The sequence below is a fragment of the Camelina sativa genome, chromosome 17 (assembly GCF_030686135.1).
Source record: "Camelina sativa cultivar CO46 ecotype springtype chromosome 17, ASM3068613v1".
NCBI classification, from domain to species: Eukaryota; Viridiplantae; Streptophyta; class Magnoliopsida; order Brassicales; family Brassicaceae; genus Camelina; species Camelina sativa.
Genome location: NC_141896.1, coordinates 15266278 through 15282881, shown reverse-complemented (window position 1 = coordinate 15282881; position 16604 = coordinate 15266278). Strand labels below are relative to the sequence as shown.

General features: G+C 38.4%; 1 protein-coding gene across 1 annotated transcript; it reads left to right on the top strand.

The window, feature by feature from the left end:
- The first annotated feature begins 6105 nt into the window (after positions 1–6105).
- LOC104757788 (uncharacterized) lies at positions 6106–7698 on the top strand. Its single transcript, XM_010480579.3, has 5 exons — positions 6106–6321; positions 6434–6493; positions 6765–6886; positions 6988–7109; positions 7202–7698. Exons 1-5 carry the CDS (start codon positions 6306–6308, stop codon positions 7506–7508), a joined length of 627 nt encoding a protein of 208 aa, XP_010478881.1. The 5' UTR covers positions 6106–6305; the 3' UTR covers positions 7509–7698.
- Positions 7699–16604: the final 8906 nt, after the last annotated feature.

The following is a 16604-nucleotide window of genomic DNA, read 5'->3' as shown; positions in this document are numbered from 1 at the left end:
ATCTTTTTAATAGCCATACAAGAACTCATATTAGCCTGATAGAAGAATAAAGAATCATCTGCAAATAGAAGATGACTGATTGAGGGGCTTGCATTACTGATTTTTATTCCTTTGATAACTCCTTTTTCTTCCGCTCTCTTCATCATGTGGCTTGAAACCTTTGCACATAGGATGAATAAGTATGGGGAAAGGAGATCAACGTGACAAATGTCCCTTTCTGGTTGAATAAATCCTTTTGGGCTGTCATTGATGTTAACTGAAAAAGTTGGAGTACGAACACAAGTCATAATCCAATGAATTCATTTGACATCAAATCCAAACATGAGCATTGTTTCTTGGAGGAAGTCTCCTTCCAAACGATCATAGGTTTTGGTGATATATGTTTTTATCACCGTGAAGGAGTTTTCACATCTATGTTTGACCTTGAGAACATGGATGAGCTCATTTGCTATAAGAACATTGTCAGTAATTATCCTCCCAGGGATAAAAGTAGCATGTTTCTCTGAGATGAGGTTATTCAAATGTTGCTTAAGTCTTGAAACCAATATTTTGATATAATCTTGTAGCTGACATTGCAGAGGGAGATAGGTCTGAAGTCACTCATATGCCTCGCAGCTTCAGTCTTTAGGATTAAGCATATCGAAGATACCTTTTTCGAAAAAGTAATGAACTCCTTGTATTATAGCCTCCTTTGTTGTCTCCCAAAAGTGTAGGACTGCAAAAATCCAAATATGATATAACTATTAACACCTATGTAAAATGATAAAAGAAAGGAGTAGAAGAAAATTCTCGAAGGCGAGATATGATCTCTTTCTTTAACCCAAAGTATCTCCCGCAGTGTGGCGGTTTAATGAGTACATGGATCACAACAATTGATTACGGACTCAAAAGAACGTTGGTGCAACGATACACTCTTGATAATAACACTTACATTTTTAGTGACAGAAAGCAGAGTGAGAGAGAGTTGGACTTTTGCTGTTTTAGAGTTTTGCTTCTTCGCAAGTTTGTAAATAATGAACAAGAGAGCCTAGTATTTATAGGGAGAGAGGGACGAGATGCTCACCAAAAAATCTGGGCTCTTGGGCTGATATCTCGGGGAAATTGAGGTGAGGTGAAGATGCGTACGTTGGTGAGATCTCCGGACCGACTTATTCTTCCGTTTGAGTTAATAAGACTTTGACTTTGTTTGTTTGCTTGCTGTTTCTTTTTTTGCTTGCTCAATAGGGTCCCAATGAACTGATTCTTCCTCATGTCTGGAACATGCTTCACGTTGTGGAGCGTGACAACCATTCCTGAAGTCATCTTCAAGACCACCTTTCCGGTGCCAACGAGCTTGGAGTGAGACACATTACCCATCATCATATTCTCACCAGACTTGGATTTCTAATAAGTTCTGAACATGTCTCTGTGAATGCAAATGTGGATAGTGGCTCCAGATTCGTATCACCAATCCCTTGTGTTTTTATTGTTCATCACCACATTTTCTTCTGTGACGACCACACACAAGTCTTCTTCAGTCAAATTGGTTTGATTTTTCCCCTTGTCTTTGCTGCGACATGCAACAATTTTGTGACCTTTCTTGCCATAATGGTTGCACTTTTCAGCAACCTTCTTAGTCGCACCTTGCTTCTTGAAAAACATGGAGGACTGAGGTGTCGTCTTGCCTGGTACAGCCTTTTTCGGTGAAGCTCCTTTGTTTCCGTAGACAATATTGGCTTTATCTTTTTTCCTATACTCAGCCATATTCGCATTCTCATCAATGACAGACCCAGCTGTATCACGTTCAGTTGATTTGTTTTGCAGCTGGAGATTAGGTTGAGCAAGGTGATGGGCTTTTGCTTGTGATTGAGATAGTGTTTGAAGTCGTTCCAGCTCGGAGGTAGTTTCTCGATGAAGCAATTCAGTGTGAAGGTCTCACATATGTTTATTCCTTCATCAGCTATCTGTTGTGCAAGCACTTGAAGCTCATGTACCTGGTCCATTATGGGCCTAAAATCCACCATATGGTAGTTAAGAAACTCCCTTGTGGTGTGTTTCCCTGAGCCCACATTGTAGACTTTGTACTTGGATTACAAAAGATTCGAGAGAACCTTGGATGTTAGCGCTTTGCTAAAAACCTTCAACAAATTTTCCTCTATGTGAACAAGGATGGCGCCTTTGCACAAGTAATCCGAGTGAGGCCAGGCTTGAACACTTGCCAACGCATGCACGTCGTTGTTATCAGCAGACAGTGCCGGAGCATCCTTGGTGAAAAACCTTTGCAGGTTGAGTGTACTCAAGAAGAAGTGCATCTTTTAATGTCACGATTCAAAGTTTATTCCATCAAACTTGTTGGGTGCCACTGCAGAGCTCGGGATGCTCGGTTTCAGCTCGGTCGGAAGGAGAGGAGCAGGTGGTGGACCATTCACGGGTTGGGTTGTCGACTTACGAAAATCCTCGAAAACACCTTTGATGTTGTTGTTGTAAACACCGTTAGTCATCTGTTCAAAAAGACAAAATATGTCAATATTTTGAACAAATATAATTAATTAAAAATAGCGATTAAATAGTTAAATATTTAAATTAATTTAATTCGAAAAAATAAATTCTTATTTATTTTTATTTTCTGCGGAAAGCGTTATAAAAACATTCCCAAAATAAAACGTCCACAAATTTGCTAAAATAATGCTATTGTAGAAAACAGTTTTGTTTGCTCGGATTTATTTGATCAAAAACGTTTCACGAAATTACCATATGGCCTTCACGCAAACTGTTTAAAATCTCGAGAATCTTGTTATGAAGTTTTTTGCGAAACACACCAGAAGGCCTTCACATAAACGTTCAAAAAATTGATTACAATACGGTAGTAATCGTTATTAACTGTTTGCATTGTAAAATCCATTTAAATTATAGGTAGAAAACGGATCTACTTTGGATTAAGACTGTAGGACCGCAAAAATCCAAATATGATATAACGATTAACACCTATGTAAAACGATAAAAGAAAGGAGTAGAAGACGATTCTCGGAGGCGAGATATGATCTCTTTACTTAACCCAAAGTAGCTCCCGCAGTGTGGCGGTTTAATGAGTGCATGGATCTCAGGATACAACCAAGACAAGACCGTATCACAACACTTGATTACGGACTCAAAAGAACGTCGGCACAATGATATACTCTTGATAATAATATTTACGTTTTTAGTGAGAGAAAGAAGAGTGAGAGAGAGTTGGACTTTTGCTGTTTCAGAGTTTTGCTTCTTCGCAAGTGTGTAAATAATGAACGAGAGAGCCTTGTATTTATAGGAAGAGAAGCACGAGATGCTCACCAAAAAATCTGGGCTTGTGGGCTGATATCTCGAGGAAGTTGAGGCAAGGTGAAAATGCGTCCAAGTCTCACACGTTGGCGAGATCTCAGGACCGACTTAGTCTCCCGTTTGAGTTAATAAGACTTCGACTTTGTTTGTTTTTAAAAACAACAAACTCGATTTGACTTTGCAAATAAATTTTTGGATATTGAATGTAACGTATGTGACATCAAATGTAACATAAGTTGCAAATAAAATTACTCCAAAAAATAAACCAAGTCCGGTCAATTATCTCATTCAACGTAGTGTCCTCGTAATTCCCATAATAAGTTTATCAGTATTTATAAGCTTTCAACCTAATCACTTTGGAGATTGATTTCTCATTAATTATAACTTCTAATTTGACATGTAACTACACTATGTTATAGTGCTCATTCCGATGATTGACGTCACCGGAAAAGTTGCCGGAAATTGGCTAAAGCCATGTTGTCAAAAGCATAGTTCCAACAACAAGTTCTGATAGAAAGCCCCTGTGAAGCCATGAGGACCAAGAGCTTTTGTAGCACTAATAGAGAAGACTGCACTTTTAATCTCTTCTTCAGAGACTGGCTTTGTTAAATCCTCATTTATCTCAGTCGTCACTCTTTGCTGGAAATCTTGGAAGACATGAAAATGGTTATTCTGTGGAGATAGTTCACTCTTGAAGAGGTTGGTGAAATAGGATTGTGCCACATTTCCTATCTGATTATCTCCACAATGTTCATGCCCCTCATCATAAGTATGGAAAACAGTTTATTTCTTGCTGTATGGCTTTTTCCAGTGGCGAAGAAAATTTTTTTGTTTCGATTACCAAGCTTTACTACTCTTTGTTCGCCAAAATTCTTCTTCATTATCATAAGCAATACTCAATTTTTGACGAAGATCTCGCACTTGTTGCGTGGAGGAGCCGTTAGAATGAGCTTTATCGATCAATGAATTCAGGATTCTGATTTCTTCTTAAGCATTGGATTTATTATGTCTTTTCTAGTTGGAAATTGCTTTTCTACACTCGCACAGGCGTGAAACAATGCATGTGTCTTGACCAGGTTTTCGATGATTCCAGTCGTGACTTACTGCAATACTAAATCCCTCTCTATTTGCTAGTTGATTATCATAGTAGACCTGACCTTGATGTGGGGTGAAATCGTTAGAAATAGTAGTGATAACTGGCCTGTGATCTGAACCAATTAGTTCCAAAAATTTAACGTGAGAGGCTGGATATTGGGCAAGCCATTCACTGTTAACCATTTTTTTTTTTGGTCAAAACAGCATGCTACATCATGAGAATGAAGTTTTCCCGCCTAGGAGAAAGGATCCCCAGTAAATTTGAGATCATAGAAGTCACAAACCTGAATCATATTTTGGAAATCAGCAAAAGAACATTTAGGCCGAGGGGGGCCGCCTCTCTTCTCATTACTACCCTTAATTTCATTGAAATCACCAATAGCCATCAAGGAACCAGATATATTTACTGCTGTCCGTACTAATCTTTTCCAAACCAAGTGATAAAGTGTTGGATTCAGGTTGCCATATACACAAAACAAGTAGAAACTAAATCCATTAATTTGAACATAAGTGTCTACAAGGTTTGGGGATTGATAAAGAACGGAAAGAGATGCTACTATTCCAAAGTAGAGCTACACGATCATAACCTAATTCAGCAATAACTGCTCTAACTGCGTCATTTCCTTGCTTGGTTTCCAGTAGGCAAATGATGTCTGGATAGAATTTATTTTTGATCTCCTTGAGATGTCGAACTGCAAGATCATTGCCTAGTCTTCTACAGTCAATGACTGCGGTCTTCTTGTTGATCATCAGAGAGTGCTAATGCATCATGGTTCGGGTTGATATCATCCAGTGCATCCTCATTAATGTATTCATTAGGTATATGATCCTCCTGACCTTCTGCTGCCAGTTGATCTCCCTCAACAATCTCTCAAATGATGACGCCCCGGTTTAGGTGTCCCTTAGGTGGCGGCAAGCCTTCATCATTGTGAGGATCATCATGGGTGAGCATTTTGCATGACACATGCTACAATATCATGGGTGAGCATTCCACAAACCTCACAAAATCCATGGAGACGCTCAAATCGAAACCTCAAAAAGGTATTGACGCCCACTTGGAATTGGATTTGTCTCTGAAAATGGAGGGGAATATGTATGTCCCAGTGGAATTGATTGCCGACTACAATATGACCATGAACCAAACCGGCTTGACCCCATATTCGAGGCATTGAGCAATAATGGAGCACATATTTTGACAGCGGGGCATGACAGGACGCCCCATGAGGATGAAATGATTCACATCCACTGCATTGGCCACCAGATCTACCTAGATTGCTAGTGGGACATCATCGGCCTCCAAGTTAATGTCTTGAACTGCTCGTTGCAAGTTATCAGCCATTTTGAAAAAAACGAAGTAGAATCGGAAAGGAAAGAAAATGGCAGATCGGATCGATGTAAGAAAGTGGGTTTATTGCAGATCTATTGGTCTGTATTTATAAGGAGAACGTCTTACAACAACTGTCAAGTGAACATCACAAAAAAGAAACCACTTCGTGGAGATAACCGTTGCACGTTCAAATAGTGGGAACTGTCCCACGATGCCGGTGCATGTAAGTAACCGTCTCCAGAGATATGTGATGCAAAAACCATAAATTGAATCGTTTTTTCAGTCGCCAATATCTCATTTTTTCTTAGTCTTTTTTGATCTTTATATTGTTTCATATGCTTTTTTGAGTTTTTTTTCCATCTTTTTTATATTTTATTTTTTTGAGTTAGATTGGCTAAGTGGGTTGACCCATCAGAAAAAGATTTGCTAAATGGGCTTGAATGGGCGTCATAAGCTACTAAACGACAGTAGATTGTGTTGTGGCCATCGACGATAGTCGTCGTTGTCGTCTTCCTTCTGGGTTCCTCTGTGCTCTCAAGATCCTTTACTCAAACCCCGTTTTCTCGTTGGTGTCGTCTCTGTAGAACTGATGGAGCCTCCGGAAGGTTATTTTATTTGATTTTAGCTCGTGATTTGATAAGTTTCATTAATCGCCCACCAGGTGTTCGATGAAATTCCCCACCAAAATGAAATGACTGGAAAATTCTTAATTTACAGATGGGAAATCTAATTTCGCCAAAGAGCTTTATGGTGAAAGTTTGAAGCTTTCGACACATGGTGATTGACTCCTATACCTTCATAAGTTGCAGTTAACAAAGTTTTTGCTTTTTTTTTTTTTTTTTTTTTATGAAAACTTTAGCAAATATGTTCTCATTAGTTTACTATGATTTTCAATGAGGCATAGCTGAGAAGCTTTTGTTCTATTACTGGGAATGTATCTTGTGTTTGCTTGGTTGTTAAGGATTAGAGCAGAATTAAACTTCATTGTATTTTGCTAAGTTTTGGCTTTCCACGTCTCTCTCTGACGAGAGTCTTCTTTTGGTTTTAGGTAATGTTGATCACAGTCTTGAGGATTCAGATGATCCCTTTTACGGAAGTTCAGATGAAGAATATAGTGAAGCTCGCGTGTTGGACCATGATAATAAGTTGAGACGTGAGAAATTCCACACGGTATTCTTTAAAAAAAAAAAACTTTATCATTCTCTCTTTATGTAAAATGCTTTTCAGTTTTGATCAACATGTCTGGCTTTTCTTGTAAATTGAAATCACAGGCTGGATACCGTGAAGGGATTGCTGCTGGGCAAGAAGCTATTGCGCAGGAAGGTTATAACTTTGGCTATAAGGAATCGGTTCTTGATGGCTACAAGTTTGGAATTGTTAGAGGTGTTTCCAGGTAGAATTACTAAAATTAGTCATGAGCTACAGCAATGTGTCACATATCCGATGAAGTAGTTTATACTTATTCTGTTTTGACCCTTTTTGAAGTGCACTGGCTTTCCTACCTGATGAGCTAAGAGAAAAAGTGATCGATGAACAAGAAACTAGAGAGAAGTTTCAAAAATTACACAGTTCTGTTCATGGTATCTCAACGGAAGCCGCAATGAAGCTGTTTTATGGAGCTCTGACTTCAAAGGAAGGGGAAGAGAAGAGTGGAGCAGAAGGTTCTGACTCTGGTTCTGGTTCTGGTTCTGGTTCGGGTGTTAACGCCACAACTGACTTGGGAAGCTATGTTACTGAGTTAAACTCTCTTCTTGACAAATCTCCTAAGATTGAAGTTAAATTGGACACATAAAGCAAGATTAGTAGTATCTTGTCTCCAAACCAAACTGTTTGTAAGTTCTGTTCTGTTTGGTTCGTTGTCATTCGATTTGGTTTGGTCTAGTAAAAATTGCTTGCCGTAATATGAATTATCTGTAAATTCGAATCTGACTACAGTAGTTTATTCATTTACATTTTGCTTATAAAGTTCTTTTGGGGGACTATTACCGTTTTATATCGTTTAGCAAAATTGTTATCGTTTCATACCGTTAGGAAAAATTGTTATCGTTGTTTTATAAAGACAAGATAAAAAAAATAGTCGGAGAGAAGAGAAAAGCAAAACTTCTGATAATCTGATTATTCGGTGAGGTAACGTAACGTGACATCACATTCGTATGTTCTGTAGGCCAATCGAATGACATGGAAACAGAAGTCCATGTTGGGTTTTTCTCCTAGCGAGGAAACCAATTGGGTTTGGTTAACCAAACTTGAACTTGGATCATTATATTAGTCCATGAGATTAATATTGGCTTTAAGTTATGAGACACTGTATAAACAATCTTTATCTAATTGTTGGCATAAAAAAAAAATAGAGAGGGAGAGTTGATTTTCGGATCTAGAGGAGAAGAGAAAAACAAAACCTTTAGGGTTTGGTGTTTTGCACGTTTGGACATTCAAACGAGCTCCGATCTGGCTGATTTTTGGAGGGTAGCTTTGTGACTCAGTGTTCTACATATTTGACGGTAGAGATCTTGTTTCAACGGTTGGTTTGTGAGAAATCTGAGTTTTAGCGTGGCTGGTCGTATTTGAAATTTCCAGATTTTTCTGCAACATCTGTCGTGAGTGTTTGTAAGATCCAACGGTGAGATCTTCTCGGTTTGAGCTGAAATTTTTCAGAGTTGTTCTTGACAGAGTTTTAGTTTGGCTGGTCGTGTCAGTGGGTTGTTTGAAACTACATATTTTTAACCTTTTGTGTTCTCTCTCTTGTGTTATTTTCTTATTGACATTGCTACTTGTAGCCTTAGTCTCTGAAGAGGACGTGGTTGTACTCAAATACATTGGTGATAGTGGAATTTTGAGTGGACTACGGTCTCGTGGTTTTTACTCCTCGCATTGGGGAGGTTTTCCACGTATAATTCTGTGTCTCGTTTATTTTACATTTTGAAGTTTTTGCTACCAAGATTATTATATTTTCCTCACAGGTTCACATAAGTTAGGGTGAAACTTTATTCTGCTGCGCAACTGTGCGTTGTTTCCCCAACAAAGTGGTATCAGAGCTTTGGTTTAATAACTTTGGTTATTAGTTACTTTTATGAACGATAGAAAATATGGGTAGAATGATAAGCTTGAATGGTTCTAATTATTATCTATAGAAAGACAAGATGGAAGATTTGCTTTGCGTGAAGGAATTTCATGTTCCTGTCTTTGAGGAGAAGAAACCTGAAGATAAGACTGATGATCAGTGGAAATTGCAGCATCGCCAAGTGTGTGGTTTGATAAGGCAATGGGTAGATGATAATTTGTTGAATCATATTAAAAATAAGACAAATGCTCGTTCTTTGTGGTTGAAGCTGGAGCAACTGTTTGCTCGAAAGACCGGGAATAATAAGATGTACATGATCAAGAAGTTGATTGAGTTGAGGTATCAGGAGGGAACTCCGATGACTGATCACTTAAATGTGTTTCAGGGGCTGCTTAATAAACTTTCTGATATGGGAGTCAAGTTTGAGGATGAGATTCACGGTTTATGGCTTCTTGGTGCATTACGAGATTCTTGGGAGGTGTTTAGGATGTCTCTTTGTAACTCCGCGTCGAATGGTGCTATTTCGATGGATGTAGTGAAGATTATTGTCTTGAATGAGGAAACTAGAAGACAGTCTAATGCTAGTTCCTCACGTTCAGATATGTTGGTCACTGAGTCAAGGGGGAGGAATACATTTAGAGAGCCTAGAAATGATAAGAACAGGAGCAGGAGCAAATCTAATAAATTTGCTAATATGGAGTGTCACTACTGTCACAAGAAAGGACACTTGAGAAAGATTGCTGGAAGTTGAAAAGAGATAACAAGCAGCAATGTAAGCAAGAAGAAGTAGATCAAGTGACAATCACTAACGATCAGTTTCTCATTCTTCTTGAGAATGATGCCATTAATGTATGCCAGGACACCAGCTGGGTGGTTGATAATGGAGCTACTACTCATGCTACATCCCAACGGGATTTGTATTCTACCTATACTTCGGGTAGTTATGGTTATGTGATGATGGGGAATGATGGTTTGGCTCAGGTTGTTGGCATTGGTGATATTTGCTTAGAGACTAGTCTTGGGACTAGACTTGTGCTTAAGGATGTTAACCATTTCCCAGATCTAAGGATGAACTTGATATCTACAGGAAGACGATGATGAAGGTTTCTACAGTTTACACGGTGGTGGTAAATGGAAGCTTTCACGTGGTTCTATGGTTGTGGCTCGAGGTGAGAAGCTTTCATCTTTCTATTTGATGCAGGCTAAGGTCTCCAAAGATAGTGTTAATGCTTTGGAGGATGATGCCATGGAGTTGTGGCATAAGAGACTCGGTCACATAAGTGAGAAAGGATTGTCTGTGTTGTCTAAGAAGGAGGTTATTCCAACTATCTCCAGTTCGCACTTGAAGAAGTGTGTGCATTGTTTAAGGGGTAAACAACACAGAGTCTCTTTCAAGTCTTCTGCGCCTTCTAGAAAACCTGAGGTACTTGATTTGGTGGATTCAGATGTATGTGGTCCAATGAAGACAAAATCTCTTGGTGGTGCATCATATTTTGTCACTTTCATTGATGATCATTCAAGGAAGTTGTGGGTTTTTACTATGAAGACGAAAGATCAGGTTCTGGGATATTTTAAGCATTTTGTGGCATTAGTTGAGAGACAGATCAGAAAGAAGTTGAAGTGAATCCGCAGTGACAATGGTGGAGAGTATTCTGGACCATTTGATGCTTATTGGAAAGAACATGGTATTAGGCATCAGTTCACGCCACCTAAGACTCCACAGTTGAATGGGCTGGCTGAAAGAATGAATAGGACAATTGTCGAGAGGGTTAGATGTTTGATTTCACAATCAGACTTGGCACAAACTTTCTGGGGTGAGGCTTTGAGCTCAGTTGTTCACGCGTTGAATTTATCACCGAGTGCTCCATTGGAGGGTGATATTCCAGAAAGGGTTTGGACTGGTAAGGATGTTTCTTATGGTCATTTGAGGGTCTTTGGGTGTAAGGCATTTGTTCATATTCCCAAAGATGAGAGGTCAAAGCTTGAGATGAAGTCGCGACAATGTGTGTTCATTAGTTATGGTCAGGATGAGTTTGGGTACAGATTTTATGATCCCGTTGAGAAAAAACTCATTAGGAGCAGAGATGTTATGTTCATGGAAGATCAAACGATAAAGGACATTGACAAGTCCAGAAAACCAGCTCAGAGTAATGAGAGTTTGATTGATTTAGAGATTACTCCTTCTACATCGGTCCACGGTCAAGTTGAGAGTGAGGTTCATGTTGATACACCTGATGCAGATGCTCCCGCACATGATGATGGTACTGGTGATCATGGTGACGATCATGGTGAGACACTAACTACCGAGAATCCACCTATTGTTAGAAGATCTGAGAGAGGTCTTATACCGTCGACTAGGTATAATCCTGGTGAATATGTATTACTTACTGATGGGGGAGAACCTGAAAGCTATAGTGAAGCTTTGGAGGATGAACACAAGTATAAATGGCATGATGCCATGGGTGACAAGATGGATTCTTTTGAAGAGAATCATACTCTTGAGTTGGTGAAGTTGCCTAAGGGTAAAAAGGCGTTGCTTAATAAGTGGGTGTATAAGATTAAGCATGATGAGACCAGTTTGTCACCTTGATACAAGGCTAGGTTGGTTGTGAAAAGATACGGCCAAAAGAAAGGATTTGATTTTGATGAAATATTTTCTCCTGTTTGTGAAGATGTCATCCATTCAGGTTGTACTTGGACTGGCAGCGAGTCTTGATCTAGTGGTTGAGCAAATGGATGTAAAAACTGTTTTTTCATGGTGATTTGGAGGAAGAGATTTACATGGTACAACCGGAAGGCTTTGTGAAAAAGGGTGAAGAGGATTTAGTTTGCCGTTTGAAGAAAAGCCTTTATGGATTGAAGCAGGCACCGAGACAGTGGTACATGAAGTTCAAGTCTGTTATGGGGGAGCATGGCTATAGAGAGACTACTTCTGATCATTGTGTGTTTGTGCAGAGGTTTGGTGATGATGATTTTATCATCTTGCTGTTGTATGTTGATGACATGTTGATTATAGGCAAGAACTTGAGCAGAATTGAGGAGCTGAAGAAGCAGCTTAGCAAGTCCTTTGCCATGAAAGATTTAGGTCCAACGAAACAGATTCTTGGTATGAGAATTGTTATAGACAGAGATGAGAAGCTGATTCACTTGTCTCAAGAGAACTACATTGAAAAAGTACTTATAAGGTTTCACAAGGATAAGTCTAAAGCTGTTGTTACTCCTCTTCCAACAGACTTTAGATTGAGCAAACAACATAGTCCAAAAACAAAGTTGGAGAAGGAAGATATGGCAAGGGTTCCATATGCTTCTGCTGTTGGTAGTTTGATGTATGCCATGGAATGTACAAGACCAGATATAGCTCACGCTGTTGGTGTTGTTAGTCGTTTTGTCTCCAATCCTGGAAGAAAACATTAGAATACTATGAAGTGGATTTTGAAATATCTTCAAGGGACTTCTGATTTGAAGGTTACTTTTGGAGGTGATAATGCATTTCTTGTGAGTTATACTGACTCTGATTTATCAGGAGATGTTGATTCTAGTAAGTCTACTTTGGGTTACTTGGTAACATTTGCGGGTGGAGCTGTTCCATGGCAGTCAAGATTGCAAACGTGTGTTGCACGTTGTACCACTGAAGCTGAGTTCATAGCTGCAACTGAAGCTTTTAAGGAGTTGTTGTGGATGAAAGGTTTTTGTGAAGATATCGGTTTCAAGAAGAATAAGTATGTGCTGCTTTGTGATAGTTAAAGCGCAATTTGTCTCGGAAAGAACTCTACATTTCATTCGCGTTCTAAGCACATTAATAGGAGGTATCATTGGATATGTGATGTGGTTGCTTCTAAAGAAGTAGAACTTGAAAAGATTCATATGGATGATAATAGAGCTGATATGATGACAAAGTCATTGCCGAGGGGGAAGCTTGAAGTTTGCCGAGGGATAGCCAGGATGGCTGTTTCCTCCACCTAGTCGGAGGGGGAGTTTGTTGGGTTTTCCTCCTAGTGAGGAAACCAATTGGGTTTGGTTAACCATACCTGGACTTGGGCCATTATATTAGTCCATGAGATTAATATTGGGCTTTAGGTTATGAGACACTATATAAACACTCTTAACCTAATTGTTGGCATAAGGAAAAATAGAGAGGAGAGAGTTGATTTTCGGATCTAGAGGAGAAGAGAAAAACAGAACCTTTAGGGTTTGGTGTTTTGCACGTTTGGACATTCAAACGAGCTCCGACCTGGCTGATTTTTGGAGGGTAGATTCGTGACTCAGTGTTCTACGTATTTGACGGTGGAGATCTTGATTCAACGGTTGGTTTTTGAGAAATTTGTGTTTTAGCGTGGCTGATCGTGTCTGGAATTTCCAGATTTTTCTACAGTATCTGTCGTGAGTGTTTGTAAGATCCGATGGTGAGATCATCTCGATTTGAGCTGAAATTTTGCAGAGTTGTTCTTGACCTGTTTATCTAGGATTTTTACGGTGGAGATCTGATTAGGTTGCCGAAATCTTAGTGAATATAGGGTTGTTTGGAACTGCATATTTTTAGCCTTTTGTGTTCTCTCTCTTGTGTTGTTTTCTTATTGAGATTGCTACTTGTAGCCTTAGTCTCTGGAGTGGACGTGGTTGTACTCAAATACATTGGTGATAGTGGAGTTTTGAGTGCACTACGATCCCGTGGTTTTTACTCCTCGCATTGGGGAGGTTTTCCACGTATAATTCTGTGTCTCATTTATTTTATGCTTTGAAGTTTTTGCTACCAAGATTATTATATTTTTCTCACAGGTTCACATAAGTTAGGGTGAAATTTTATTCCGCTGCGCAACTGTGCGTTGTTTCCCCAACAGTCCATTCGCTGAACTTGCGTTAGACGTAATCAACACCGTCTCAAATTTATCAACAAAACATCATTTTGAATTTCTCATATGTAGAGATATCATTCAATACAATAAAACTTGAATGTTTCTCGCTAGAGCATGACACATCATCATTGTGAAGCATTCTGGAGATGACACATCAATTAAAACAGGTAATCAGTGAAAACATTTTAATTAATACAGCTCATCATTCTATTCCAATAATGATCATTCACTAACCTATCAAATTAAAACATTAATACAATAAAACTTGAATGTTTCTCTCCAAAGCATGACAAATCAACATTGTGAAGCATTCTTGAGATGACATATCAATTAAAACAGGTAACCAATGAAAACATTTTAATTAATACAGCTCATCATTCTATTCCAATAATAACCATTCACTAACCTATCAAATTAAAACATTAATATAGATCAGCTTTTTTGTCTAGGTGGACACATATTTGTTCTCTTCGATGATTCAATTTCTTCTTCTTTCTAATTAGCTTTCATCGTCGGTTCTGATCCAATCGGTAGAAAGAGAGCCATGGGATCACCAGCACTGCAGACTCAACGTTGGTTTCGCCGGTGTAACGAAAAGGTTTTGTGTGGCCATGTGTTAAAAACACTTGTATCGCCGACTTCGTTCAACAAGGAGGGAGAGAGAGAGGTGGTGTTGAACCCTAACATCGCCGCAAGAAGGAGAGAGGAGAAGAGAGATAGCTATGAGAGAGAGTATGGGAGAGCAAGAGAGATCATAAATAAATAGAGAAAAAGGAAGAAGAAAAGATGGGGCCAAGAGATGGAGGTAGGAAGCGGCGAACCGGATGACAATTCTGGAGAAGGAAACGTTGCAGAGGTGGTGGATCTGGTAGTCATTACTGTGACTGTGGCAGGCCACGGTGGTGGTGGAAGAGCAAAGTCGGAGTAGATCGGAGCTGGAGAAGAGAAGAACGAGAAAGAGAAATAAGAAAATAAAGCAGTTTGGAGAGGTGCCTTTGGAGGCTCGTCTGCGCTGGATATGACATCGGATTAGAAATAAAAAGAACACCTGCGTGATCACCATCAAGCCATGAGCTCGTAGCAACTGACGGAAGTCCGATCGGAGTTATATTGAAGAAGTTATGTGGGTTGCTTCCTACGCAAGAATTTACTGGAACTGCCCAAACCAGAAACTTTAGAAATTGGATTCAAAGTTGTCTCCTTGGAACAGTGTTTGTTAGTCCAAAACTTACCCGATCGAGCTGAGATTTGGTGGGGAGCTTCACGGTACTACTGGCTACAGATTCAACGGTGGGATTGTGATTTTAACGGTTAGTTGTGGTTTTCCACTGGTGTGTTATGAGACATTTGTATGGAGTAAATAGTAACATTTTAATGTTTGGTTTGACAAACGAGGTTGGATTGAGCTGAAGCTTTGTATGAGTGTTCTTGAATACTGGGTCTGACATGGGAAAGGAGAAATGAGTTTCAACATTTAAGTGGCAAAGGAGGAGGAGAATTCTCGAGATAACGAAACACAAGAAGTTAGGAAAGATGCATGAGGATATGTTTGTACCAAAGAAAATGGAGACAGATACTGAGATAAAAAAAATATGATGAAAAAGCTATGACGGAAGATAAAGAGTCAGAGGTTTAGACAAATGGAGACAATGCTGAGACTAAAAAAACTGTGATGGAAGATAAATATTCAGAGGTTGACTTGTGATTGGAGGCAAGACTCATCCTTTGGAAGAAGAGATGTTAGAGTTTTACAAATACTAAATTACAGACTAAAAGACCATTAGAGTAAAGTACATATCTTTGTTTTGGAAGAAGAGATGTTAGAGTTTTACAAATACTAAAGTACGGACTAAAAGACCAAAAGAGTAAAGTATATATCTTTGTTCGAAATGCTTCATGATAGAGCAAGAATAATGAAGATGTTTCTTTGATGAAGAGATTGAAACTAGGAACTGATAGGTGGAACAATTTTCTTCATTTTTATTTACTCGTAGTTTTAATGCTACATAAGCATAACTATGATGTGATTTCAAATATGCGACAGAGGTGGATATGGAAATATGTTTTGGTTTGAGTTTGAGGTGGATTATGTTTCAGAGAATTTTATTGTGAAATTTATATGGTTTGGTTTTGGTCTTTTGCGATCTTAGAGTTTTTTATTATTTAAATATTATATTTTATTTTAGTGTTGACAAATCATGTTTTTAAGGTAAATAAAAAATAGAAATGATAATCAATCAACACATGCTTTGATTTTTTTTTATTATTATTACAAACAAAATATAAAAATTATCTTTAAAATAATTAAAATAAAAACAAAATAAAAAATAACTTGCAGCGTAGCGCAGGTACTATCCTAGTATTATTAAAAAGGCTTCAAGTTTGGACTATTGTATAATTAATTTCATGTGATTGCTATTAGATATCTACAATTATAGCATTTTATTAGCAACAAGGGTACATATTATGGTGGAGAAATTGATAAAAATGGCAATGAAATAATTTTCTTCTTTCAGTTTATTTGGACACATTACGAAGAATTTTATATTATATTTAACCTATGAGATAGGGTGATTTTATTTTGTAACTTAATATATTATTTTTATATAAGTTTGATCTTGAATGCTCAAAGTGATGCACCAAAAAACAGGCTGAGAGAGAGACATTTGCGTGAAAGTACAGTGTTTTCTAGGTTGTATGTTGTGTACATGTTCTAAACTTTTCCAATCCACTTCTCCTCTTATGAAACCATGTTTTTTGGTACTATTGTAAACTAGGATTTAACATGTAATACCATTTTTGTAAACACTCTAACCTCTAAACCCTAAACAAATCTCAAGAAACATATATTATGTTAAAGACTAGAAACAATCTCTTATCTTACTGCTTTGACTGGTAAAATACCTTACTGCTGTGTGTCACAAATTTGGATCCGTGATCATATGTTACTTGGGGATGGCCCATCGTACAACCC

Coding starts and splice junctions, on each gene's coding strand:
- LOC104757788 (XM_010480579.3), top strand. Junction 6,494..6,764: donor TTTGAAGCTTTCGACACATG/GTGATTGACTCC, acceptor TTTTGGTTTTAG/GTAATGTTGATCACAGTCTT. Junction 7,110..7,201: donor ATTGTTAGAGGTGTTTCCAG/GTAGAATTACTA, acceptor CCCTTTTTGAAG/TGCACTGGCTTTCCTACCTG.